This window comes from Lissotriton helveticus, chromosome 1_1 (assembly GCF_964261635.1).
Source record: "Lissotriton helveticus chromosome 1_1, aLisHel1.1, whole genome shotgun sequence".
NCBI classification, from domain to species: domain Eukaryota; kingdom Metazoa; phylum Chordata; class Amphibia; order Caudata; family Salamandridae; genus Lissotriton; species Lissotriton helveticus.
In genome coordinates this window covers 1,479,003,472-1,479,031,000 of record NC_136057.1, presented here as the reverse complement: position 1 = coordinate 1,479,031,000, position 27,529 = coordinate 1,479,003,472, and the positions used below count along the sequence as shown (strand labels likewise).

At 43.5% G+C, this 27,529-nt stretch overlaps 1 protein-coding gene across 1 annotated transcript in view; it reads left to right on the top strand.

Moving 5' to 3' along the window:
* KCNH3 (potassium voltage-gated channel subfamily H member 3) overlaps positions 1–27,529 on the top strand; it is a 332,483-nt gene that overhangs the window by 237,359 nt on the left and 67,595 nt on the right. Inside the window, exons 10-11 of the mRNA XM_078658375.1 lie at positions 6,266–6,515; positions 16,368–16,579. Of these exons, the coding sequence (XP_078514501.1) occupies positions 6,266–6,515; positions 16,368–16,579 (462 nt within the window). The remainder of the gene's footprint in view (positions 1–6,265; positions 6,516–16,367; positions 16,580–27,529) is intronic.

Here is a 27,529-nt window from a genome sequence, read left to right as displayed (position 1 = left end):
ACCCAAAAATTCCACCTTCTTTACAGGCTCCAAAACTGACTTTTCTAAGTTTATCAGAAAACCCAATTCTTGTAAAAAATTAATTACAAAACTCAATTGTTCTTTCAAAAACACATAATCCTGATTCATTATCAAAATATCGTCTAGATAAACTATCATCCTTATTCCTCACTCTCTCAAAAATCCCACTACAGTCCTCATCAACTTGGTGAAACACCATGGCGCTGAGGAAAGTCCAAAAGGAACGCTTTTGAATTGATACAACTGACCCTTCCACCTGAACTGAAGAAACGTCCGACTCTCCTCTGCAATCGGAATAGTGAAGTAAGCATCCTTCAGGTCTAACTTCACTAACCAATCTCCTTCCTGCAAAACATCTCTCAATAAATGAATTCCCTCCATTTTGAAATGTCGGTAAATCACATATTGACTTAAACATCTTAAATGTATTACAGGCCTCCAACTTTTTCCTTTTTTCTCCACTAGAAAAAGAGTGCTTACAAACCCTTTTTATTTCTCTCCCACTTTTGTAATCACATTTTTTTCTAACATCATACGTACCTCTTTTTCCACTATTACCATTAGCTCTTCCTGAAACCTTAACTCCACAGGTTCTTTTTCCTGATATAGAAATGTTATTAACTCTACTCGAAACCCTTCTATTGTTTCTAGAACCCAGACATCTTTTGTCACCCCTTTGCATTTCTCTTTGAAATACTTTAAACTTCCGCCTACTTCTTTCGGGATAGAAAAAATACCAGTCTTTATACTCATCCTGGTTATAATTCTGTGACTGTCCTTGAGCTCTTCCTCTATTTCCATGTGTCCTGCTTCTTCCTCTTTGTGGAAACAGGTTGTAATTATTCTGTCCTCTACCATAATTTCCTCCCTGGTTTTGGTAATGGGCTCTGTTATTTCCACAGCCGGCAGCTTGCCCCCTTCTAACCGTCTCGTCCATAAAAACTATTGTTGTGCCTGAACACTCTACGCATATTAAACTGCGCTCTATCCAGACTTGTAAAAGTATTCACAAACTTTGATAAAGACTTCACCATTCCATCTCCAAAAAGAAGACCTTTAGCTTCTTCACTTGTTTCTCTATATGCTAGATTTCCTAATCTTGGATTTATCCTCCTAAGGATAGTTTTCTTCCTTTCAGATATGATACTAGCATTCGCATTTCCTAAAAAAAACTAATTGCTCTCTGGCACCATCCAAGCATTAAAGAAAGATCCAGATTGACATCCTTTAAATAGGCCTCCTCTACTGCATCAACTATTTTTGCCAAAGGCCCTAGGATATCAAGAACCTTATCCTGACACTGCTTCAAAGAACAGTCTAAACTCTTATGTGGGTCTTTTCCCATCTTGAACATATATGTAATCAAATCAGGATCAATATTCAGAGTCATTGTTATCTTATCTTCAATACTAGGTCTCGAGCATTCTGCTCTCATAATATTTCTTTCTTCTATTTCAAGTGGCTTCCTCAGCCTAGCTTTAATGTAATCCACCACATGTTCTAGTGACCACCAATCCTTCCCTCTTGGGTGTCTAATCTCTTTGGGATTAAACATCACTTCACCATAAGGATCAACCACTGAATCCTTTTCTTTCTCTTTTAAAAAACTTTCATTTTCCTCTCCCAAATCATCTTTATATTCCAAATCTAGAATATATCTATCCAACTCTTCATCACTCTGTGCATCTCCCGATGCACGTCCTCTCCTTCCAGTGTATAACTGGCTCTCCTTTGTACCGCTGAGAGTACCCTTCTTTTTTCTACCAAATGTTTATTTTTTGCTAAACATTTTCCTCTTGGTCCTCTATCATTTTCTTCCTCTGAAACAGAAATATATTCTTCATCTTCATTATGCTTTCTTTTCCCTAATGCCTGCTTTACTGACTCCTGAATAGAATCCTTTATTTCTTTATTTATTATGTCCCTTATTAACTTTTCTTGTACCTCATTTGATGACTCTATCTTCTATTTTAATTTCCTCCTACTCCTCTTAAATAAAAAACTCTTTTAAAACTCTTTAAATATGCCTGAACGCTTGTTTCTATGGGAACCAGCCTCGCAGAGCTAATCCCCATTGAAAACTGCCTTCGCACACAAAACAAGGCCTATTTTCTATTGAAAACAATCCAAAGGTTAACCAATCAGCGTTCACACCTCACGCGTGAACGCGTCACTGTTTACACTTCACTGCTACCCTCGAGCCCTCTAACAGCTCCGTTACCCTTCACCGAAGCAAACTCGGTAAGCACGAGCATCACTTATTTGAAAAACAACCGTCTACTGTTTTTCTGCACTTGCTGATCTCCTCGTTACTTTCTCGAACAAATTCTCATTTATCAAATATCAAACTACTCTCTATCAAATATTATCAATAAAAACCCCTTCTCTACACTTACCTTTTAAAACTAAAACACATTCTAGCCATAACATTTCTAAAAGGTCTTAAATAAACAAAACAACCATACTTCCCAAACACTCACCCATAAATTGAGTTATTAACTCAACCATTTCAATCATCAAATCAAAAAAACTCAATATCAAATATCAAATCCAATGTAAACTTATCCGCTCAGAAGCAGCAAACAAAAGAGGAGGAAGATGGTGGCTTCATGCTACTTATGTTTGTCAAAGTTCTTTTTGATTGTGATGTTTTTAAAATGTTCCATGAGCTTTTAAAGGTGCTGCTCAGAAGTGGGAAATTAAAGTATTATGCATAATGCTAGCCTCCTGTCTTGACATAAAATCAGGGTACCAAGTATGACAAGCAGTAGAGACAAATCTCCCACTGGAACCTGCTTATGGTCTCTCTTCACTGCACCCTTACCATGGCCCAGACAGATATTTAACACATGCCTCTGATACTTTGAAGAGGACTGTCTGCCTGTAGAGTTGAAAATTAAGGGCAAGGGGTGTTGGTTCCTATTGATGAAATGGTTTTGTCTGCGGTCCATCTCTAGGATGATTTTCAGTAGAAAGTGCGCTCAGCGCTATGAATAATGGGCCCAGTTATACATTGTGAGGTCGAGTGTCCTCCAAGATGTTGTGGAATGTACCTTCTAAAGCTTGATTGATTTTGCACTCGTTCCTCCCTGTATGGCCCTATTTTATCTAGGGGGTTAAACCGTGGTCTATGTTGGTTCATTAAGTGTATGCATTTCTTAAACTGTACAGAAATCTGCATTGAAAATCATCTTCTGTACTGCAACTATTTATTTTCATCACACTACTACATCTACTACTGTTACTCTACTCACATGACTGCTTACACATCCTCTACTCCTCACTTCCTGTTTATGCCACTACTACTACCATTATTGTAACCTCTACTCCTAGTATTGCTCCTACTCTTTCCCATCTACACATCCCTCTAGTACTGCAGAAGCTTCCCCTTCTAGTCATACTGTCCCCCTGCTACTCTTCCTACTACTACAACTACTACAAATACTATGAAACCTAACTTTCCGGGATATATGTATATCTGCTAAAATAGATGATATCGTCAAAGACAACATAGAACCTCTATTAACTAGAACCAAGCAAGACTTACATAGGCTAAATAACCTTCATCTATCTATTATTGTGAGATGAGATGCTATAAAAAATGCTTTTTTCCCTAAAATGTTATACTTTTTGCGAGCAATTGTACTAGAATTGCCGAACGAATGTCTAAAGAAAATGGAAGATATGTTCTCCCAATTTATATGGGCATACGCCAAGCCAAGAAGTGCCTTCAAATTTCTCATGCTCCCCAGGGAAAGAGGAGGGTGGGCCTTACCCAACACTAGATTGTATTACTGGGCTACCACACAGTTATACAACTGGGTTTTGGTGCAAGAGAAACCGACCGATAGAAGCATTGGAGAGGCTCCGAATCCACTTGAGATTATACTAGGGGATGAAGCTTAGGGATGGGTATGGCATTATATAAATGATAATCATTATAAAAAAGTTAGATTTAAGACCTTACCAGGGGGGATTTAAAATTTGGAAAACTGTCTGTAGATTACTGGGTATCGGAAGACTGAATTTTTACACACCATTGTTAAGCAACCCAAATCTGCCTAGAATATTTAAAGATCAAACGATTAAAAGATGGGGTGAGCTGGGCTTACTGAAATGTGGGTCCTTCGTTTCTGTCGAAGGATTTGTTTATTTTGAAAATCTTAGACAAACGTTCAAGATAGAGCAGAGAGATTTTTAAAAATATCTCCAAGTTAGGGATTATGCACTTGAAGGGAGGTGGACCAATTGGCTTCTCCAGAAATTGTATAATTAACACATTAGTAGGAGGCAGGGATCCCTCCATACGCACAATCTATAATCTCTTCAATGCTCTGATGAAAGATGATCTGGAACGGTGGTCACTAAGATGGAAAGAGCAAATTGGATATCGGAGGCTTTATTTCAGCACTCATTCGAGATGGCGCAGAAGGTCTTAATTCCGGCTCAGTTACAGGCACAATATTATAAGACATGCTTTTCATTATACTATACTCCTAAAAAGATAGCTAAATGGGGGAATGGTAAAGGGACATACAGTACTCGATGTGCTTTATACCAGGCAGATTTGGTTCACATTTTTTCTTCCTGCAATACACTCACGAGCCTAAAACAACATATCACTAAATTCTTTAAAGAACCTCTTGGAATAGAATGTCTCCTATCTCCTTGCATGATGGTTTTAGGGGTTGCGGAAACTGAACAGGGGGTATGCGGGTCAAGAGCTACTATTTATAGCTATAGCGGTCCTACGACTTTGTATAGTATCCGCATGGCTAGATCCTAACCCCCCAACTATCCAGCAGTGGCTTTCCGGCTTATTGGCATACTATAACCTAAAAAAAGAAGTGTATGCGGGAAACGAGATCCATGCACGAATTAAGGGTGTTAAAAGGTGGGCGCCAGTGGCAGGATGGGTAGAAGAAAATTGTTAAATCACTTAGGGGAAGTAATGGAGAAAAGATTGATTACACTGCAGAAGGTGTATTGGGAATTAAAGACCCTGTGATTAGGTAGGGCTGTCAGGAAGATAAACTGAGATTCTTAGCAGCCGCCCGGAGTGGGTGGGTTGGGGTAAAAGAGGAAAAATGCACTGTTCTTATGAATATGTCATCAAATTCTATTGTGTGTACATATATATAAACACTGTGCAAATAAAAAAGAATTAAAAAAAAATTAACTTTCCACTACTAATGCTACTCACATCACTTCTACTTTTGTTACTCTTGCCCTTCTCCTACTCTCTCTCCCTGATACTACTGCTTTTCCTCTCACTGCTGTTACTTCTATTACTACCGCTGCTACCATCCCAACCTCTAATACTACCACTTCAACTACTCCTTTAACTACTATTTCTTTATTGCACTTTTGTAGCTCACTCTGGGGCATATGTATCAACCGAATTTTGATTCGCAAACGCTGCGAATCACAAAAAAGCAGCGTTTGCGACTCAAAATTCGGAAAACGGTATGTATGAGGATAATCACAATGCAAATTTAAGGAATCGCAAAATTTGCGATTCCTTAACTTTACGTAAGCATTTAAGGAATCGCAAATTGCGATTCCTTAAATGCTATGCAGCAACCACTGAAGTTTTGCGATTTCTCCTTAAGAAATCGCAAATTACCACCAACTTCAAGTTGGTGGTAATTTGCGATTTCTTTCACAAATGCACTTTTTGCCATTTGTGAAGGTGCCATGTGGCGCACATACATGCGCTTGTGGCATGTATGCGCGCCATATGCCCACACATGTAAATTTCAGGGGTGCATCAGGGTGTCCTTATGACACCCTTGCACCCTTGAAATTATTCTCAATTTGCGATTCTCAAATTGCGAATCGCAAATTGAGAATAACTTCCCATTCATTCCTATGGGCCTCCTGGCCCATAGAAATGAATGGGAAAGTATTCCTTAATTGCGATTTCACAATTTGCTAATTGCAATTAAGGAATATTAAGAAATCACTAAAAGAATTCGATTTTTTACATACATCCCTTTTTGCAATTCCCAAATAGCGATTTCTAAAAAAACGCTATTTGAGAATCGCAAATGAGGGTGTTGATACATATGGCCCTATATCCCATGGGGGCCCATAAACACCCATGAGTGTTGTCTCTAAGAAGAAATGTTGAGTCAAAAGGTATGCCAAAGAAGAGGTTGCGATCCAACCCAACTCTTACTAGGGAAGAATTTGGAGAGTGCTTTTGTAACTCCCTGATGGCTGTGTCCTTCCCTTCCTCCAGCTCCTGCGCAGCCTCCCGGACGAACTGAGGGCAGATATTGCCATGCACCTGAACAAGGAGATCCTTCAGCTGCCCATCTTTGACTCAGCGAGTAGGGGCTGCCTGCGCTCGCTCTCGCTTAGCATCAAGCCCTCCTTCTGCACCCCGGGCGAGTACCTGATCCGGCAAGGAGACGCCATGCAGGCACTCTACTTCATCTGCTCAGGCTCCATGGAGGTACTTCGAGACGATATAGTGCTGGCCATCTTAGGTAAGGACAGGGCTGCTGACTGCGTGCTAGCCATTATTAAAGGGAAGGGTGGATGATGTTGTACCGGCCATCTTAGGTAAGGCCATATAAGGTCAGGGCCGCTCACATTTGCTATCATATTGAAGGCAGCCACATGTTAAAGAGAAGCCTTCTCACGTCCATCTGTTAAGCTCTGAAGAAGAATCCCTGAAAGAACATTGAGAACATTCCTTTCTTTGCCTCTCTAGAGGGACGGGAAAACTTCAGCTCTTCCTAATAGGTCTTGTTTATGCAATGTTTGGACTGGTGTTTAGGAAAAGATAGAGATGCACAACTTAGGAAGAGTTCACAAAGACTTACAACGGCAAACTGAGGTGACGGTGAAGAAGCAGAGAGCAGTGAAGGGGACTCCATTCTGCAAAAGAGCCAGGGCTATTAGCATTTTCTTGTTAGACTGAAAAAACAAAAAATTAGAATATGTTGCACAACAACATCAGCTATGTCACAGGAAGCTGTACTGTGCGCCACAGCGACTATGTATGTCACATGGTATGTTCTATAGTTTTTTATGTAGTGCAGCACTGGCGCTGTTAGGCATCACACTATAATGACTTTTACTTCACCCGCTTGTCTTATATTAACCCAATGATGGGATTCCGTAGGAGTGACTGAGTCATGCGACATTACCAAAACCTGTGTGAGTGCAACCAATGATTCTTGGTTTTCACGTTCAGCATATTCATCTTTGTCCTAATGTGTGAGATCTGCATTCTCGGTCTCAGTGTCCGTGAACTCTCTTCTACTATTTGCCTCTCCATGTCTGACTTTCAGATCTCAACATTCAGGTGTTGTTACCTTTCTGCATCACAAGTGCCACTATATGTCCAGACAGAGTGCTAGTATAATGTCTGTCCTGCGTTCTTTGACACAGTGCAGGTATTTACATGAATTTGCCTAGGTGTGCTGTCTTTGACATAACGTAAGCTCCTGCAGCCCCAACAATCGGGGGAAGGAGTCCTTTGCCCCAGAGTTGTATCTCTCACCCAGCAGACTTTGGATAGATATCTATTAGGTGGCCAGTCTTGAAGAGTCTGTCACAGGTTTTCTAGGGAGGCCACATCATTTAGAAACAGCTGTCAGACTGCAGCGTGCGTGCATCACTGCATGATTTTTGGAAGAGCTGAAGGTATGTTGTAGTAGGCTGCAAGGCTCAAGGACTAGACTCCAGGACTGACTTTAGCGTTGGTGGCTCCTGGTGCAACAATAATTTTTGATGCCCCCTGAAAAGATGTAAATAAACGTAGAAGTATGTCGTAGGTTTAAGCAAGGTTTATTCTTAACACCCTAACCATCAGCTACTAGGCAGCAACTGAATACACAGGAATATTCATCATCTTAACATTCTATGTTCCATGGTACAGACATATAATAGATATAAAGAGAATACTACACATCCTCTTTCTTATAACAAGATAGAACTTGCAGATAAAATACAAATATAACAGCTTCATAAAGCAAGCATCAAAATCACAGAATAAAACAGAATGCAGGGAAAAGAATCATAGCATAAGAAAGTATAAAGAAACTCTCAAGAGGTGTAATCCTTGAGATAAGTTGGAACTTTCTTTACACGTGTGCTAAATCTATTAGGAGGTACTTCTGAGCTAATAAAAGAGACAGAATGATGTGCACAAGAATCCATATCAGAATTGCATTTTTTATCAATGGCAACACGATTTAAATTTCATATCTATCCATTTTCCAACTTCACAGAATTACTAAAACATTTGATAACCTTCATGGGAGAAGAGTATTTAGACCAAGACAAAGAACCTACTGGAGCTCTGACCTTTACTTCATCCCCAACTGCAACTTTACCTTCTCTTACCCTTTTCCTTTCATCAAAACACAACTTATTCTTTAAACGCAATTTTATCTCTCTTAATCTCCATTCACCAATACCATTATCCTTTACCCCTTTGCCCCAGAACATCCATGCTGGACTCAAACTAGTATTAGGAGTTCTTCCTTTAAATAATTCAAATGGAGTTTTCATAGTAGACATCTGAGGTGAAAACCTATGCGCCAGAATACACTTTTGCAATTCTTCCTTCCAATCTAACGCATTAACCCTAGAAAGTTGAATATTCTCCTTTATCACCCTATTAAACCTTTCTACGGTTCCATTGGTCTCTGGGTGATAAACCGAAAATCTTTTATGTTGAATACCACAAGATATCAAAAAATCTGACATCATACCAGAACAAAACTGAGGACCATTGTCTGACAACAGAGATTTCAGAAAACCCTCTCTTTTAAAAATTTCTTTAAAAAAAACAATGACACATGAAGAGGTTACCTCCGAAACAGAAGAGATCTCAACCCACCTTGAATAAAGATCAATTACAACTATCAAGAAAGGAGTCCGATGTTCACCTGAAAGTGGACCCACAATATCAATAGCTATATCTTCCCAAGGTCCATTAGGAAGATTACGACAAATCATAGGAGCAGTACGAGAAACTAAGATTTTATCACTTACCTTACATTGCAAACATTCCCTCACCTCCCTTTCAATTTCCAAATCCATCCCTGGCCACCAAAAAGAACTACGAATCCTTTCCTTTGTTTTTACAATTCCCATATGGCCTTGATGTGCCTCTTCAATCAACCTTTTCCTTAAAGAGCTCGGAGGAATCAACTTAGAACCCCTTAAAAGAATACCATTCTCCACAGACAACTCATTCTTAATCAAATACCAAACTTTAGATAAGACTTTGTCAAAATCAGAATTGCTTGTAACAGAAGAAATTACACTTTTAATCTCACCATCTTTACTACACTCCTCCAACCATTCCTCTTCAAGTATGACACCTGAGGTAATTTCACAAACATTTACCTCACTTTCACAGTCAACTTCCTCATAAACAACTTCATGAGAGTCATCAACAAGACGTGAAAGACAATCCGCAGATACATTCTCCACACCTGGAATATAGTCAATTCCAAAACAGAATTCTTGAAGACTAATCACCCATTTTCTGATCCTTGAAGAAACATTATCCAAACCTTTCACCATGAAAATTTCCCTTAGTGGTTTATGATCGGTACAAACTTTAAATTTCTGACCCCACAAAAAATTCCTGAACTTCTTTAAAGCCCAAAATATGGCCACGGCTTCTTTCTCAATGACCGTATAGTTCAGTTCAGCACCTCTCAAACTCCTTGAAGCACAGGCAATAAGCTTCTCTTGTCCATTCCTTCTTTGTTTCAAAATTGCCCCCAAACCCTTAGAACTTGCATCTGTGATAACATATGTCTCTTCAAAAGGAACAAATGCTTGCAAATCAGGAGCAGCAACTAAATCTCTCTTGATATCCTCAAACTCCCTTTGACATACATCCGACCACCTAAATTCCCTGTTTTTTCCCAAAAGATCTCTTAAACCACCAGATTTACTTGCCAAATTTTTGATGAACTTTCCATAATATTCCACCATACCAAGAAAAGGTATATTAGGCAAAGGAAATTTGTCAACGACAACTTCCTTATTGAGTGACCTTAAATCACAACATAATCTTATATCGCGATTGGGTTTGTTGGCGACAACAATTGGAGCCAACCATTCAGTTGCCTCAACAGAAGTAATTATATCTTGTTCTTGTAATTCTTGTAATGGTAAATGTGGAATGTGCCAAACTCCACGGGTGGTGAGGGGAAACACCCATGGTCCTCCCATGGAACACCTCCCTGGAGCAGAGTAACGCAACGCAGCGATTTGAACTGCATTGCTTTACTCTTTATTTATCAAGCCACACAGGGCCGCGTGGCTTGATAAATCTAACTTAAGAGTTACGTTGCTCTTGCCCCTTGTGCGTGGCGCAAGTGCGATGCAATCTTTTGATAAATATGGCTCTAAATTTCAGAAAAACAACGCTAGCAGGGGTAAAACATAGGCCCCTGCAGCTCCTGAAGTGCAGGAGAGGACAAGGCAACCCTTACTTCAAGCCACAAAGCATCCCAAGGTCAAAAAAGATCTTTAAGATATGGGAGTCTCAGAGGCCCCTCATCACCTTCTGCAGTTGGGGGAAGGGGGGGGGGCATCCATTTGCAATATGCCAGGGCCACCAATGAACCCCACCATAGACATACATCACAGCCTTGTTTCTTTTGGCATTTTTCTGTAGCCTCTCTCTTTTAGGGTATAGAGAACACCTCTGTTGTTGCTTTCAGGCAAAGTTTCCTACATTTTCTTCTTTGGAGGAAAATTAAATGTGGCTGAGTCACTTCGCGCCTATCAGTAATAATAATAATAATAAAGAGTTTGTAAAGCGCCTGGTTACACTGACTAGTGTGTCCCCGCGCTGCGGTCAGAGAGAACACAGGGAGGAATCAGAAAGGATGGAGCAGTATAGCTCATGGGAAAGCATAGAATTTAATCCTGGAAAAGCCAAGTTTTCAGTTTTTTCCTAAAGATATTCTCCGACTGTTCCATGCGGAGGTCTAGAGGAAGAGCGTTCAATTGCTTAGCGGCCAGGTGGCAAAAAAGAGCGGCCTCCCTTTCTCGATTTTTTTATAACTGGGACTTTCACCAAACCTGCGCATTGGGAACGTAGGGCTCTGGTAGGTCTATAAGGGGTCAGTAGACTGTGCAAGTACTCTGGGCCTTTCCTCAACATAATTCGCTGACTAATGCACATAGTTTTAAATATGATTCTTTCTCTTATAGGGAGCCAGTGGAGAGTAGTACGTGCCTTTTTTGATGAGGCTCTTCTGGGAAGCATCAGGACCAGGCGGGCGGCGGCATTCTGGATGTACTGTAGTCTTTGCAAGCATAATAATTGGCCCCTATAGAGAGTGCATTCCCATAGTCCAAGCGAAAGGTGACAAATGCGTGGACTAGAGTTTTCCTGGCCGCTACTGGGAGCACATCTAAGATTTTCCGAAGGGCCTTTATTATGCCAAAGCACTTTCCTGCCACCGTCCTAGTATGGTGATCATAAGAGAGGGTGGGGTCTAGCCATATCCCCAGGTTTTTGACCTCCTTCTTGGGGATGGGGGTGGCGCCCAGAGTCTGCGGCCACCAGCTTGTCGACCATATCTCGGGAGTTGTTTCCTACAATGAGGACCTCAGTCTTCCCGCCATTAAGCTTTAGACAGTTGTTAGCCATCCAGACTGAGAGCTCTTGGAGGCACGCCGAGAAGTTAGCAGCAGCTTCTTCCTGAGATTGGGACAAGGATACGACAAGCTGCGTGTCATCCGCGTATGACACGATGCTTATGCCGTATTTATCAATGATGTTTGACAGAGGGGCGATGTACAGATTAAAAAGCGTAGGGCTTAATATTGATCCCTGGGGTACCCCTGACCTAGTCTGATGTTCCTTGAGTAGTACTGCCCTTGGGATACTTGAAAGTTCCTGTCCTGTAGGAAGGAGAAAAGCCACTTCAACGCCAGGCTGGTTATTCCGCTCTCCTTAAGGCGCTGAATCAGCACAGGATGGGCCACGGTATCAAAGGTCGCGCTGAGGTCCAACTGAATCAGCACCACTGTCTGTCCAGCATCGACCAGCCAACGGATGGTTTCAGTGGACAGAAGTAGCGCCGACTCTGTGGAATATGAGTCTCGAAAGCCGGATTGCGTGGGGTGGAGTAGGCTGGCTTGATTCATATGATCCGTTATCTGAGCATTCACCACCTTCTCTGCAATTTTGGCGAAGAAAGGTAGGAGAGATATAGGTCGAAGATTATCCAGTTGGCTGGCGTTAATCCCTGGTTTCTTTCTAATGGGGACAACCACTGCCTCCTTCCATCTTTGGGGGACTACTCCTTCCCCAAAGGAGAGTTTGATAAGGTGTCTAATGTATGGTGCTAGAATGTCCATACTCTCCCTCATGTTATCTGGTTTAATGAGTTCTTTCGAGGAGCCTGACTTGATGAGCAGAGCTATAGATTTTAGGTCCTCTAAGGAGGGGAGGCTGAAGCTGGAAAGGCAGGAGGTTTCTTCCAAATTGCATACTCCCTTCCAGTCAGCTTTCCTACTACGGGCCTCCTCCGGGAAAGTGGAGTAGATTTTCTCCACTTTATCCGAGAAGTAATCTGCAATCAGATTGCAGGATTCAATGGAGGCCTTACTCGAGGCGGAGGTTCTGTCCAGGGACGAAAGTTCTTTAAAAATCACAAACAATTCTCTAGAGGAGTTGTTGGCAAGTTCAATCTTCATATTAGAATGTGCCGCACGGGTCTTCCTTATGAGAGAATGATACATTTTTAGGTTAGTTTTATATGTGGCCTTCCTGTCTTCCGAGAAGTCTTCCCTCCACCTACGCTCCAGACGTTTACAGACAGATTTCATTGCCTTCAGCTCCTCATTGAATTAGGGCGCGGATCTAGATTGTCTTCTAGGAGTGTTAGTGGCCCAGGGTACCACCCTGTCGAGTGCATCACAAATGCATTGGTCAATAGCATTGCATGCCCCTTCGACATCGCTCCCTTCAGGTTTCCCTACCTGCAGAAGAGCAAGATTAAATTTGGTAGCCGTAAACTTAGACCACTTCCTTTGGGGTTGGTTAGTGTCTGGTTTGGGCTTAGATTGGGCCTTGGGTATAGGGATTCTGAAGGGAATAATGCAATGATCAGTCCACGGGACGTGGATAGGAGCGTCAACCTGGAGCTCTCCCCAGTTAGCAAAGATGGGGTCTAGTAAGTGCCCATGCTGATGAGTCGGGAGGGTGGATTGTAATATAAGTTGGAGTGCCTCCAGCTCCTGGCTGAGCTCTTGCGCCGGGGCATTGTCCCTGTCGTCGAAGTGTAAGTTAAGATCACCCAGCACCTTGGCATAGCGTAGTGCTAGTTGGATGACGTGCTCCCTGAGGCTGATAGCAAACTGTGAGGCTGAGCCCGGTGGCCGGTATATCAGGAGGCCTTTTATGACATGGATATTGTCCACTGTGATAGTAAAGAGCCCAGCTTCACTGTTCTCTATCAGCATAATCTCCAGGGCACATTCCACTGCTAATTTATGGATCATGGCTATCCCGCCTCCTCTATTTCCCGGGCGATCAAGTCTAAGAATCCCATAATTAGGGGGGAGGGTTTGGAGAATGTCAGGCGCAGAGTCCTCATTCAGCCAGGTTTCGGTTAAAAACATAATGTCGGGTTGGGTATCCAGGAGAAAGTCATAAAGTGGATGTTTATGCTTGCTAAGTGACCTACAGTTTACCAATATCAGGTGGAACTCATATTCCTTACCAGCAGCTCCCTGGTCGGTTGTCAACACATAGGGGCAGTGACTGCCTTTTTGTTCTCTGCAGTCCGGTTGTATACTATGTGCGCATATATTGGGTATGGAGGAGCGCATCATATAAAGTTCTTCAGTGGAGTAGGAGCAACTGCTCAAAAAATGGGCTGGGGTTCTGTCCCCAGGCCCCGGCCGGCCGCGGACCGGCGCAGACGGGCTTGCCTTTGGCGCGCCAGCGGCATGCCAGCGGCGCGTCCGCTGTGCGTCCTTCCCCTCATGTGCCCTGAATAGCCCCTCCTGCCTGCCCACTAGACCGCACAACAGGCCAGGCGCAGGGCAACCGGAAGTCCTACTCCTTCCTCCCTGCCCTCCATTCAATCGGCACAGGACACGCCAAGACGGACTTGGCGGGATTTCAGGCAGCAGGTCAGGATTTAACAATTTAAAAAATGAGCAGCGTGAGTTTTTTCAAAACAATTTGCAGCAAGCACTAATACATTCCCCAGAGACGAGTGTCGAACTAGCAGCTTCCGACTCTGCCACCGTCTGTCTGACCGTAGATAATTACTGTGGGTTTTAGGCCTTGTAAATGAAGAGCAATTGAGGTGTCGGCATAAATCCTCAATACAGATAATAGATGGTCTCAAAAATTGATTATTGGTAAGTCTGAAACAAAAAGGTTGCGTGAAATCTTAAACTTGGTCAGGGCTCTGTTCACATTTTTCATCAGTATGTAAAACATTCCTTGGTGTGTGTAGTCATTCCAGGAATGCGCATCCTGTCAGGGCATCTATATTTTTCTTACACAAAGATCTTGCAAACAAAAGAGATGATTTTAGTGTGAAACAAGAAATTGGTAGCAATGCCAATCCTCTGTTGATACATTTCATAGGAGTGGCTGAGGAGAAGAGACAGTAAAGGTTACCACATTTGCCCCCATCTCAATCTATGATCATATTAGGGTTCCAAACCCTACAACTGCGTGCCAAAGTTGATCTGATCTAGGATTACCTTCCCTGGATACACTTTCGTAATAGAAGCCAACAAGTGGTTCCCATACATTATATCAAACTTGCTTAAAACGTCATCATCATGAACATCGTGTCTCCCAGTCTCGCCGTGATACCCTGTATAGTTAAAGGATGAGTCAATTTCCGCCAGCATGTATTTAAAGGTCCAGTTTAAGAAAATCCCCTGTCGCCTTTTACCAAATATCATTACCTTTGTATTGACTATGAGCTGATTGCTTGATACATTTGAGTAGGTACATCTTAGTTGTGCCTGGAACCCTTTGGAATCAGGTGTATTAAATCTGTATGATTGGCATACATAGAGGACATGCATCAGAGTGGTCAGAGTGTCATTTAAGCTTTTGAAGCAATTATCTGTGTAAATACTAAATAGGGTAGGAGCAAGGACACGCTCCTGGTGTAACCCATTCTCAATAAATATCTAATCAGAGTATGAGTCTATGTCCAGCCTCATTCACAACCAAGGTGTTTTTTTAAGTTATATAGCGCAAACTCGACCCAAAGGTATTGGAGGGTTTTACATGAGCACCAGTTCCATTTCACAAGGACACACTATTTTGTTTTTATTTAGGTATGGGTATAATAAGGGATTTGCCCCGAATCACAGAATGTTGCACCAAGATTCAAAACGGGTTCCCCAATTTCACCGTCGGCAGCTCTGGACATAGTGCCACATCCTTTTGGGTTGGGCAGCACAGAATCTCTGCCAGAAGACAGTTCGACTCAGGCTCTATCTGTGGTTCTCCGGGCACTTTTAAAGTTGGAAAACGACCAGGGCTCTAACAGTGAAGCCCTAGCTATGCGGTTAGAGATGATTGACCCAGATGCCAGCTCTACAGAGGACCACCAGGTCACAGTGTAGGATGCCTTGTTCTATTTAAGGATGGAGCGTCCTCCACTAGTTTCTCCTGTCTGGTTCTATCATGTAAGGCAGGACAATTCCTAGGCATGAAAAGAGCTCTCTAGGTGTTTTTTCCCAGGGTGTGGGGTTATTATTTTTTTCTGTCTGTGGTCGCCGGTTTCGTTCGTGGCAGTGACAGGCATAAAGAAATTAAACAGACCACCCCCTCTAAATAGAGTGTATGACCTGATGTCCTTACTCTAATGTCCCCCTACTCCATTGGGCCATCAGAGTAAGTTGTCTGAGAGAGGAGCTGGTGGGGCCACCGCTGTCGGAAGCTTAACAGTTCGAACAACTCAGAGTAGATTAGGCGGACTGAGGGTTTGTCAGACAAAGTGCATTTTACCACCAAATTCTAAATCAATCCCTATGTTGTATGTGATGTGACAAATCAGATGCTGCCGGAAAACATTTGTGTTGTGGTAGTGCTGGAACAATTTTACAAGAAGAGGTGTAAGATGCAAAAGAGAGCGGCATATGATACCAGGGGAAGTACTGTAGGATGCATGGTGAGCAGTGCATGGTGTCATAGAAAGCAATGTGTGGTGTCACAAGAAGCTGTATGTGATGTCACAATAGACGTTATTGTGACCCTGTGAGAACCATGGTGAATCCATGGCAGACATGGGTTCTGTATTTTCTTCACATGCCTCTAAAGTATGCTCTTTCAGCTGTTAATGCCAATGGTTTCCATCCACCAGGGAAGGGAGATCTGATTGGCTGTGACCTCTCCTCCAAGGATCAGGTGATCAAGAGCCAAGCGGATGTGAAGGGGCTGACCTACTGCGACCTGCAGACCATCCACCTGAGGGGCCTGTACGAGAGCCTTGAGTTGTATCCCGAGTTTGGTCTGAAATTTAAGAGGGAGCTTCACAGTGAACTGAGCTACAACCTGGGGAGCAGCATGGCTGAGGTGAGGTGGAGCATGAAGGTGGGATACTCGAGATAAAGGGATGATACACATGAGATATAGATGAAAGGATCTTGAGAGGTAGATGATCAAGTGTGACAGAGACAAAAGAGTAGGTATGCTGGGCGAGCAAGGAAGTAGAGGCTGTATTCCCCTGGTTTACAGGTGATGGGCCTGGGGGAAAAGCCAAGGTACATAGTGGGACACAAGAGAAGCCAGGGGGCCCTGGGTATCAAATGCGAGCACAGGATGGTACAAAGGTGAGCGTGTGGATGATCAGTGGGGAGAGTGTCCCATGGTGAAGTAAACATGAGGAGCCTAAGATGAAACAGCAAATAACCATGCAGTGGAGAGTAGCTTGGCAAACCAGGCGTTACAGTTGTGGAAACTTGTCAGTGAGGGTGTAGTGTCCCAGGGTGAGAGATCATTGCTCCTGGGGAGGGCTGCAAAAAGCTGAGGAACCCAGAAGGGATAGGGAAGGAAGTCAGGGGTGAGAGAGCAGTGAGGGTACAGAGATTTCATGCATGAAAGCAGGCCACTTGTCAGGTCTCTTTAAATGATTAAGTGATCTTGGAATAGTAATTCCATGATTCATGTTTCTTGAGCAGCATAAAAAGGCGGGTTTCATCAGAGAAGCCTTCCAGACAAGAATGTGAACAGACCAGAGAGGTACACAAATAAAATAAATGTGTTTATAGATTAGCACACTCACATCAGTAATGAAATCAACTAGATATGATAGAGGAATATAGCTCCTAGTAGGAGTGTGATGGTTTTGAAACAATCTGGGATACTGTGAGAGTTTATTTCAGTCTCCGGTACAGTCCAATTCACTGGCAAAATGTTAACATGCAACAAAGAAAAGTGTTTGCAATCACTGGTGATAGTTTGTTCTCCTATTTGAAGTTTGGCTCAAATCAAACCACATGAATTTTTGTGATTTCAGAGTCTGTGAACCTTTTCAAAGTTGTTGGTAAATTGGGTAAAGAGGTTTTATACCATTATAAGCCAACATTTGTACAAACAGTAGATTTTAGTGCGGGACGGGTGTAGGAGAGGGGCGAGTGAGAAGGCGAATGGGTTTTAGCTGGGTGGGCAGAGCTGAGGTGACAGGGTGTACTCTCTAAGTGACTAAATTAACCTGAGCTCATCCTCCTGGTCGCTATGGCACAGAGCAGAAATGCTTAAGTTAGGGCAATGTGTAAAGAATTTATGCAGTACTAAAACAGTAATAAACTTGAAATGCAACACAATAAATATCCCAAATTGAATTGGGAAAATAGAGTAAACTGTAATAAACAAAATGAAATAAATCCATTAAGGGAAACCAGAGATATCAAGTTATTAAAGTATTAAGTAAAATAGCGCAAAGAAGCACAAAGTGCCAATGAAAGTCAATGATCGCGGTAGGCTGGGACCGGGTGCAATTTAATGCTAACCGCAATGGAGCATGGGTCGGATACACAAGCCAGATTTTGTCTGATCAAAGATTTTACCGTCTGACTTTATTTCCCCAATAGGGAATACACTTCTAAAGTCCCCCAGGACTTCAAGGGAGGCACTTAGAGACTCACAGGGTGTCAGGCAGATTCCAAATAGCAGTTTCCAGTCCAGGTCCACTTGCCACTGGTCAACTGGGCAGTTTCAGGAAAAGGCCTCTTGGTCCCTGTAGCTTTAAAGAGAGGTCAACTTAACAATCCTTGGAATCCACTTCTTTGTCCTAGATACAAGAGGGATAGCAGGTCCAGTCCTTTAGGGCTCTTCACAGGTCTGTTCCCTTTGATTTTTCCTTCTCTCCTCCTGCCGGCCCTCGGTCTGATCATACCAAGTGGGTATTGAGAAGGAACTTTGGGGAGATTACCAACGACTCCCTCATTCCATTTCTGGCCACACTCAAACCCCTTGCTCCCGGGGACGTCCACATTGCGGCTCTTGACCTCTCTAATACCCTGACGGAGGCCGTCAACTCGCTTGCCCCAGCCCGGCAACACTATTCTGCCAGGAAACGGCTCCATGGTACTCTGAGTCCCTTAGGACTCTCAGACAGGGATGTAGGAGGCAGGAAAGGCTTTGGAGAACACACTTGGACCCCTTAGAGAGGGATAAACATAAATCCCTTCTCCAAGGTTATAAAGCTGCGTTGCTGACAGAAAAACAGGCCCACTACTCCAAACTCACGTCCTCGCTCAAATCTCCTAGTGACCTGTTTAAGATAGTTGATAACCTTTCCCTTATTCAGACTCCCAACTCCATAACACCTTCCCAGGTTCTGTGTGACCAGATCTCCACATTTTTCCATGAGAAGATCTTGCACATCTACACAGACCTGGAAACCCTTAATTCCAGCTCCCTACTTGCCACCTCTCCGACCTTGAGTTCGGAAACCCATGCTCCTGCCCCTTCACATTCTCTCTCCCAGTTCCCCCATCATCCCTACACATCTCAGTACGCTGCTGGACAAGTTAAAGTCCGGGTCACCGTTAGACCCAGGCCCCTTAAAGGTCCTTAAAGACTGCAGACAGACTATTGTGCCCCCTTTGATGGAGGTTATGAATCTGGCCATTTCAGATGGGGTATATCCCCTCTCCTGGAAACTGGCCACTGTCAAGCCATTACTGAAAAAACCCACCCTGGACTCTGGGACATTAAAGAACTTTCGTCCCATTTCCCTTCTCCCTGCCCCCGCTAAACTCTTGGAGACCTATCTTAACCTTCACCTGAGTGCTTTCCTCGATAGTACCAACTCCCTCGATCCTTCACAGCATGGCTTTCGTAGGAATCACAGCACTGAGTTGGCGCTTACAGTGATTGTCGATAGCATCCGGTCCAGGGTCGACACCGGTCAAACCACCTTACTGGTGTTACTCGACCTTACGGCGGCTTTCGACACCCTGTGTCCTACCATTATGGTTAGCCGACTCAGTGAGCTGGGAGTCAAGGGTTCTGCACTCAGCCTCCTAACATCCTTCCTTGACCAACGGAAGCAAAGGGTTAAGCTAGGCGAGTATATGTCACCCATTAAACCGGTGAAGTGTGGGGTCCCCCAGAGCTCCTCGTTGAGCCCAACGCTTTTTAACGTCTACGTTGTCCCACTCCCCAGGCTTATGAGATCCTTTGGGCTAGAAGTTCTTTCCTACGCCGACGACACGCAGATTATGGCCTCCATATCTCAATCTGTTACCATAACTGCTCTCAATTTTAAAAACTGCATGGAGGCGGTCGCCGGATGGATGGTTAAGAGCTTCCTCAAGCTTAACGGGGAAAAAACGGAGGTCCTCATTTTTGGTGGCAAAAGTGAGACCTGGTCTATGGAATGGTGGCCTCCTGTCCTTGGCACCTGCCCCTCGCCGTCCCTTTCCGCCCGCAACCTCGGGATCATTCTGGACACTACTCTCTCGCTAGACAAGCAGGTCAGCAGGACTGTGTCCACTTGTTGCAATGCCCTTAGGATTTTAAGAAAAATCATTCATTATCTTTCCCCTGAGGCACGCAAACAGGTAGTAATGGCGCTTATTTCCTCCAGACTGGACTATTGCAATGCACTATATTTTGGCATTAGCAATGGTCTGGTCCAGCACCTCCAGACTGTGCAGAATGCGGCTGCCCGGTTTGTTGTGGGTGCCCCCAAACGCTCCTCTGGTACAGCCATCAGGAAAAACCTGCACTGGCTTCCAATGCAGGCGAGGATTAATTTTAAGGCCTTATGCCTTACACACCGTGCCCTTAATGAGTCCGGCCCGGAGGCCATTCGCGCTCTTGTGGCCTATTATACCCCTGGTAGAGCACTTCGCTCTTCCTGTAAAAGCCTACTAGCTGTCCCTCGTATACCCAAGGCCAGATGGGGTGGAAGGTCCTTTCGCTTCCTTGCACCCAGACTCTGGAACACGCTCCCCAACGACCTGAAGGCGATCTCTTCCCACACTCTGTTCCGTAAGGCACTCAAGACCTGGCTATTTCAAGAAGCTTATCTCTAACTCCTCCTTGGGTGATTTCTGAGTTTTCAGCCTACCATCTTCCAGCGCCTTTATGCCTACGGGTTTAGTTGCGCTTGTTACAAATTTCTTTTATTAATAATAATAATAATAGGTCTCAAAGAGCAGGATCAGATCCCTTTTGATCTTCCACAGGTCCAGTAGTGTTCTGAAGTGGGTGCCTGGAAGTGCCACATTTATACCTGGTATGAACTAGTGGATGGGAATGACACCTGGTCACACGCTAATCAATGAGGTACAAGTTCTAGGGGTTAACTCTACACACTTTGGACCATTTTAAGATGGCAGAAGTCTTTGGCTACACTAACCTTGGGGTCTGAGGGCAAGGCATGTGTGGGGAGACAAGGGACTGGGAAAAAATGTGCCAGTATCAGTTGATGCCTAAATGGCTATTGAGGACGACCCACCAACTCCTCAACTCCAACATGACAATATCATTTCTAACAAGACAGCAACATCAACTTTGGCGGCTCCTCATGCAGCTCCTGATGCAAACCAACCCACAAAGGAAGCAGTTAGTGTACAAGGCTACAGTCCCCCAATGGCAGCATCAAAATCAGCATCCATAGCAAAAGACGGCAAGGCCACAATTTAGGCAACTTCAGTAACAATGGTGGCATCCTAGGATCAGTGAAGAAAACAACAATAGCTGACCACTTTACTAGACAAATTCCTCAGTTGACCCATTCAAATACTACTTTCTCAAATATCAAACTGGGTGCCAATGAAAGTTCAGGGGTAACACCAACTCCTAAAGCAGATACATTATCCCTCATAACCCCGTCTCCAGGAATCAAAAGAAGATCTAACCAGGTACCTCAGCAGCCAGGAAACTGTACCGTAATAGAAATGTAATCAGGAAGCCCTTCTGCCATTATGCTGCCAGACATTGATCTCTCTCCCAATGTCTTGGAAAACGATCGAAGAAGCCAGAGCATAACTCTTAAACAACTGAACTCCCACTTGCAAATCCTATGGATAGCCTATTGCAGACTTAAATTCCCTTGAAAACAAGCAGCAAAAAAGCAACATTACTAGGGTAGCCCAGATCAATAGCTCGAGGGGAAAAAAAGGAGGTACCGTCCCCATAGCAGAACAAGGTAATCCAGCAAGCGATAAATGGACCAATGGAGCCTACACCTAGGATAGGGCCTAGAAGGGGTTCTGTCCTGCAGTAGGGAAAAAAGGAAAACATTCCAAATACAGAGGAGATAGTGGAATTAGACCATATCCTCACGCAGAGTACGAGCTTTCTGGAAAACATAATCTTTTCTGCCACTACAAACACCAACACCAATAGTGAACAAAACAACCTACTGGCTTCCAGAAGCAGTACATTAGCTACTACAGTAAGAGCCCTGACATGACAGTCAGACAAATTAGAGCTGCAACTTGACTTAATCCAAGCCTAGGCCATTTCAATACTAAAAAGAGAGGAAAATGTCAACTCCCTGGCAGAGAGGACAAAGAATGCTGGACACACATCATGCTCCTTGCGCTCCACCTGCACCTGCCACCAGATTGCGGGAAAACTGTGTACTCTGTCAGAGACATTAAACTCAATAATTACAGATATAAAATCGGCCCTACAATCACAAGTAAGAAGCAGCTCAAGGAGGTCAGACATAAAAACCACAGAGAAGGGATCGGGCCAAATTGAGCAAAAAGCTGCCCACAAACTAGAGTCCACTGATAAGATAATCGCAGCAACATCACCACCACTGGGTAAGACATACTTAACAACTCTCCGCTCATCGTATCAGGAAACACAAATAAGGGGGCTGCCCAAATTTTCCTAGAACAAGAATAAATCTCAGAAGAGAAGGACAAAATTGTCCATGGGCATTCTAAGAACAGAATAACTCCTAGAGAAAACCAATGGTCCTTTGCCTTATCAAAAAGAGCAAAAAAAGAGCAAAAAAAAGACAAAAGAAGCCCAAAAGCAAGGCTGAGAAAGAACGACTCTCAAATCCACCTCTAATTAACCAAAAAACAACTGACAAAAATGTGCCTAGCGTATGCCCAATATTCAAAAGCAGTGGGAAGGAGAAGAGTGAACCAAAATCAGCGTCAACGATTGCCCATGCAAACTTAGAACATCTGAACTCAGTATTCACTCCACCTAAACCCAAAACTGAACCTGGCAAAGCACAAAGAACAGTAATCCTCTTACAGGATTTGCAGCATCAGTGCACTCGGGAACAGACAGAAGCCTCGCCCAGAAACAATGGTTATGAAAAGAAAGATCCAAAATGAGTCCAATCATCACCCTGCCCATTCCAGGGTACTGACACACTAGCCTTCTCAGCAGTCACACAAAATATTGGCCCTACAATAAGCCAACGTTCATCAGCTCTAATTAAAGCACCTAGTAGCCATACACAGAGGATGCAGCATTCGCCTGGCCGGGCACCGACATCAGTGCTACAGGAAGTTAATTGCCCCCGCAAATAACAATGATGTTATTTGGCTCCGCTTGCCAGGAATAGATCAACCCCTCCCGACCATTTCACTCTTGCTCAATCTTTCAACAAAGGCCAAACTGGTAAACACTTAAGCGGGGACCAACCAACAAAGCTGGTACTCACTCTATATTATTCATCAGAGTGGAGCACCAATGTTTTGAACCACTCCAAATTATTAAGGCTGTCCCTTGCCATCCCCAGTCAATTTAAAAATAACTCTGAAGACATGTTGAGCGTTGAATTCAAAACCATACCCAAGTGTAGACACGGGAGGGAAGCTACAGTCATAACCCTAAAACACAAACCAACTGGCTGAAGCAGTACTAGAACAAAAACCTGCTTTTGAGGAATGGGGCATTGGAATCTCAAAATTTCAAACACCTAAATACCCTGCACCACTAAAAAAGCCAAAAGACCTACCTAAAAAAAACGTTACCCCCATAGCATTTTATGAGGGACTGGCCATTCTTACAACCACTCCCAGTCAAAAACGGATATATAGTTTGCTCCTAATCTCCAACAAGGGGCGCCATCAGAAAAGTTTCCACAGGAAAAACCTCGAGAGACCATACACCAGACTGGAACTGGGTTCCACTCACTCTTTCCAGAGAGGCAATGAACTGCTCCTAGCGTCAAGACACGTCCAGTAAGGACACAACAATATATAAAGTTCCTGCACTGGTATGTCGCCGGATTAGCAACATTATTAAATTCAGAATCTGCAAAAGCATTGCCAATGCCAACCAATGTCCTTTCTTTACAAGACACATGGTCACTCACCCCATGGTCACTCACCCCACAAACAATCATTGGCTTCCAAGGGGTGCATCAAATAGCAAGAAAAAATAACATCTTTGGAAGGCCTGTCAATTTATGTGAATCTCAATTTGAAATTAACTGTAACAGAAATACCAAATCAAGATGAAATGCTTCAAGTGATCACACTGGAAAGATCTAATACAACCTCTTCCCGAACTAGTATTCTTCTGATTAATATCTATTTTAACAGCTTTGGCACAGCACAAGCGAGAAGGCTGCACCAGCTAAGCGAAAACCTGGATCAAACCCTCTCTGATCATGTGAACTAAGAAACAATACTCTGTAGGGATTTCAACTTGCGAGAACTGGAATTGACTCACACTGGCTGCTCACCAACAAATCGTTTAAGCAAACAACTGACAAAACAGTAAAGAAACATGGACTGAAGTCCATACAGCCTATAATTGAAAATTCAGAGCCATGTCTCCAGCTTCCGAAAACTTACAGGGGCATTAGTACCATTGACTACATGTTCATTCCATGAAAACTCGTGGAACACCTCGAGAGGTTTGAAGTACTCTCCTTACATGAAGGCGACCACCTTCCACTCCTCGCAACATTTAACCTCTGTTTAGCTGAACGGGAAAGCCATAAGGCGATGGGCCACTCTCTAATTCAGAGAATCAAGTGGGGTCCGGTCTGCGTGCCGAAAATAAAATTATGGAAAGCTACTATTAGGCAGTGCCTTCAGGTCCAAATAGGGGAACAACCAATAGCCCACTGGGAACCAATAATTAGTGGCATCCACAAATCATTAGCCAATCCTCCAAGTCGTGGGCGCCGTTTGCAAAAATCCTCCAACTATAACCAATCTATCTTGATCAGTTCATGGTAAATCTGTAAAATGATGAAAGCATGTCATAAGACCCATAATCATCACACCAAAGTTGCTCTGCAACAAGAACTGAGGGGTGCAAGAAAACAACACAAGCAATTGATATGGTTGGTAAAAAATCAGCAGAGGGACAAGGACTGGCAGTATGTATACTCACTTATGAGCAAACGTAATCAGGCCGATTTATGGAGGCATATAAAAAAGAAAACACGTCAGGATGCCACCAGAACCAATGTCATAGATGAACCCACATGGGCCCTGCACCCGAGTGTTCCCTTACACTTACAAGAAAACGTAAACCACATGGACGGCTCAAAAGAAGGCGATGTAATGCTCACGATCAATAAGATCAAAGAAGTTATACGTAAAACTAGAGCATCGGGTGCACCTGGCCCAAACGGGCTCCCAGTGCAACTGTTCAAAGATGATCAAACACTGTGGTCCGCAACTCTCTCCCCACTGTTCCGCTCATGATTTAATCTCTGCCAACTCCCTGACAGCTGGAGAGGGTCAATATTGCACAACATTTTCAAAAAGGGCAAAAAACAGAATCCCTCCAAGTGATTGCTCGCTAATGTGCCCTTCCAAGAATCCTTTATTCTGCTAATGCCCTGCTCCCTTCTACCTGAGCTGGGATATAGAGCCAAATTACGGGGTGGGGGGGGGGGCTGATTCTCCCAGCAATATGCAGAGCATAGATGCAGGGACGCTAAGAAGGGGTAAGAAAAAACACAACAAAGCCTCGTTAGCAAATAAATGATCTTTTAAAGACCTGTGAAGTACTCTGGTGCGGCTGTGTGTGTGCCCGGGAAGCTGTCTCAGCCGGGCTGACACACACGAGGGGGGGTTTCGCGGGTCTGAAGCTCTTTGAGCCCAATGGCGTTGCGTGCCATTAATATGTCCCCTGAGGCCACAGAAATACACTTGCCAAACAGATGCTGAATTCAAAAGAAGGGCTGGGGCAGCAACAAAAGGAACAGGGGCGTGGCAACTCTGGGCTGAAGCACGGCAGGCCGGCAAAATTGCCTAGTATTTTGCCATTTTTACATATAAATTCAGACAAAGGAAACATTGTTTTCTGTCTGTATTTATATGTAAAAATCCGTTTAAACTGAAAACCTGGAGCCCTAAATATAATTATCCTTTCTTATCTCATCCACCGAACACCCAGAAATCACAAGCTCCCCATGCATGCTTAGTTGACTATTCATCGGCATTTGACCTGTTGGATAGGGGCGTCCTATGGCGCAAACTCCAGGGGTGGGGCATTCCAGGTGACCTGCTTAATGCTATTATTGCACTCTATTCATCAACTTGGGTGAGGGTCAAGCTCTCGGCCACTGCCCTCACAATAAAGATCAATACCAACCAAGGTCTAAAATAAAGATGTGTGCTAGCCCCAATCCTTTTTGACTTATGCACAGCAGATATGTCTCCGTCATTAAACTACGCCAATCTAATTCCCCCAAAAATAGGAACAACCAAGATTACGATATTACAGTATGCGGATGATATAGTTCTCCTTGATAATTCAAAAATAGGAATCCAGAGAGCCCTTAACGCCCTCAATTCATAAAATAAGACAAATAAAAGGATAGTAAACACTTCAAAAACAAAGGTGGTATCATTTGGAAGGATGCGCAAGCAAACAAATCGTCACTGGTCCCTTGGTCCCTTAAAAATAACAGGAACAAAATTGTATAACTACCTGGGCATTTGGCTTTCAGCAAACGGTGGACCCATTATGCTTCTGAGTCATCTTTAAGATAAGGCTGCACTAATTATCACCAGACTGTGCCAACTGAATGCCCTCCTTGAAAGCCCTACTTCAGCCCGAATCCGAAAAGTGCTTAGGGCCACATTACCATCTGCCATCACCTGTGGCAGTGAGGCTTTCCTGGGACTACACATCAAAAGCATGAAAAATTACATCTAAAAGCCTGTAAAAGAGTGTTTAGGCTGCCACATTACTCCAGGGGATCGCTGGTGAGATTAGAATTTGGTCTAGAGGGCTTAAAATGGACCAACCTGGGCTCTATCCTGAAATATTATCATAAATGCATTACGGCCATGCCCAGTACACTGAAATTTGTTCTTCAAAACATATTCAAAAACAGCCCCCACAGCACATATTTAATGGCATCAGCAGACGCCCTTCAAATAGACTTAAGTGCATTAAATTCTCCATCGCCCTCACACAAAGCAGAGAAAAGCATACTGAAGAAACAGACACGATTTCTCATTAAACTTTCAGATAATGAAAATATCAAGACCATCCCACTCTCACAAGCCCTGGCAACCTCGTACGACAATGAATACCAGGTTGGCCTAAAGCAACAGTCATATCTCAGTTGTTCATTTGGGAAAGGATCCGTCAATCAAATCTTGACTGCAGGGAAGATGGCACTACAAATTAAAGACTTCAACCCAAACTGGTCGCTCCTCTCCAATATTGTGAAGTGCAGGCTGTGTGACTATAAACTAAAACTTTCCCGCGCTTACTCTGCTGTTGCCTGCCGCTACTGCATTCCAGGCGGACATTACTAAAGCTATGCTTTTTAACCTATGGCTTTAGGACCTGGAGCAAAGCTAGGACCTGGATTTCTACTATCATGGTCCCTTTGAAACTGGCAAGAATCAGCAAATACTTCAAGGTGGTGTAGGACCTGCTAAACCCCCCCCCCCCTCGCCCAACTAAGTGCAGCGATGACTGACGATTAATAAAATGCACTGTGCACCTGGCTTATTTGCAACAGATTTTAAACAATACATGATCGTCTATGTAAAGACTGCTGATTTAAAATATGCATTTTATTCTATTGGTACCACAAGCTTCTGAAGG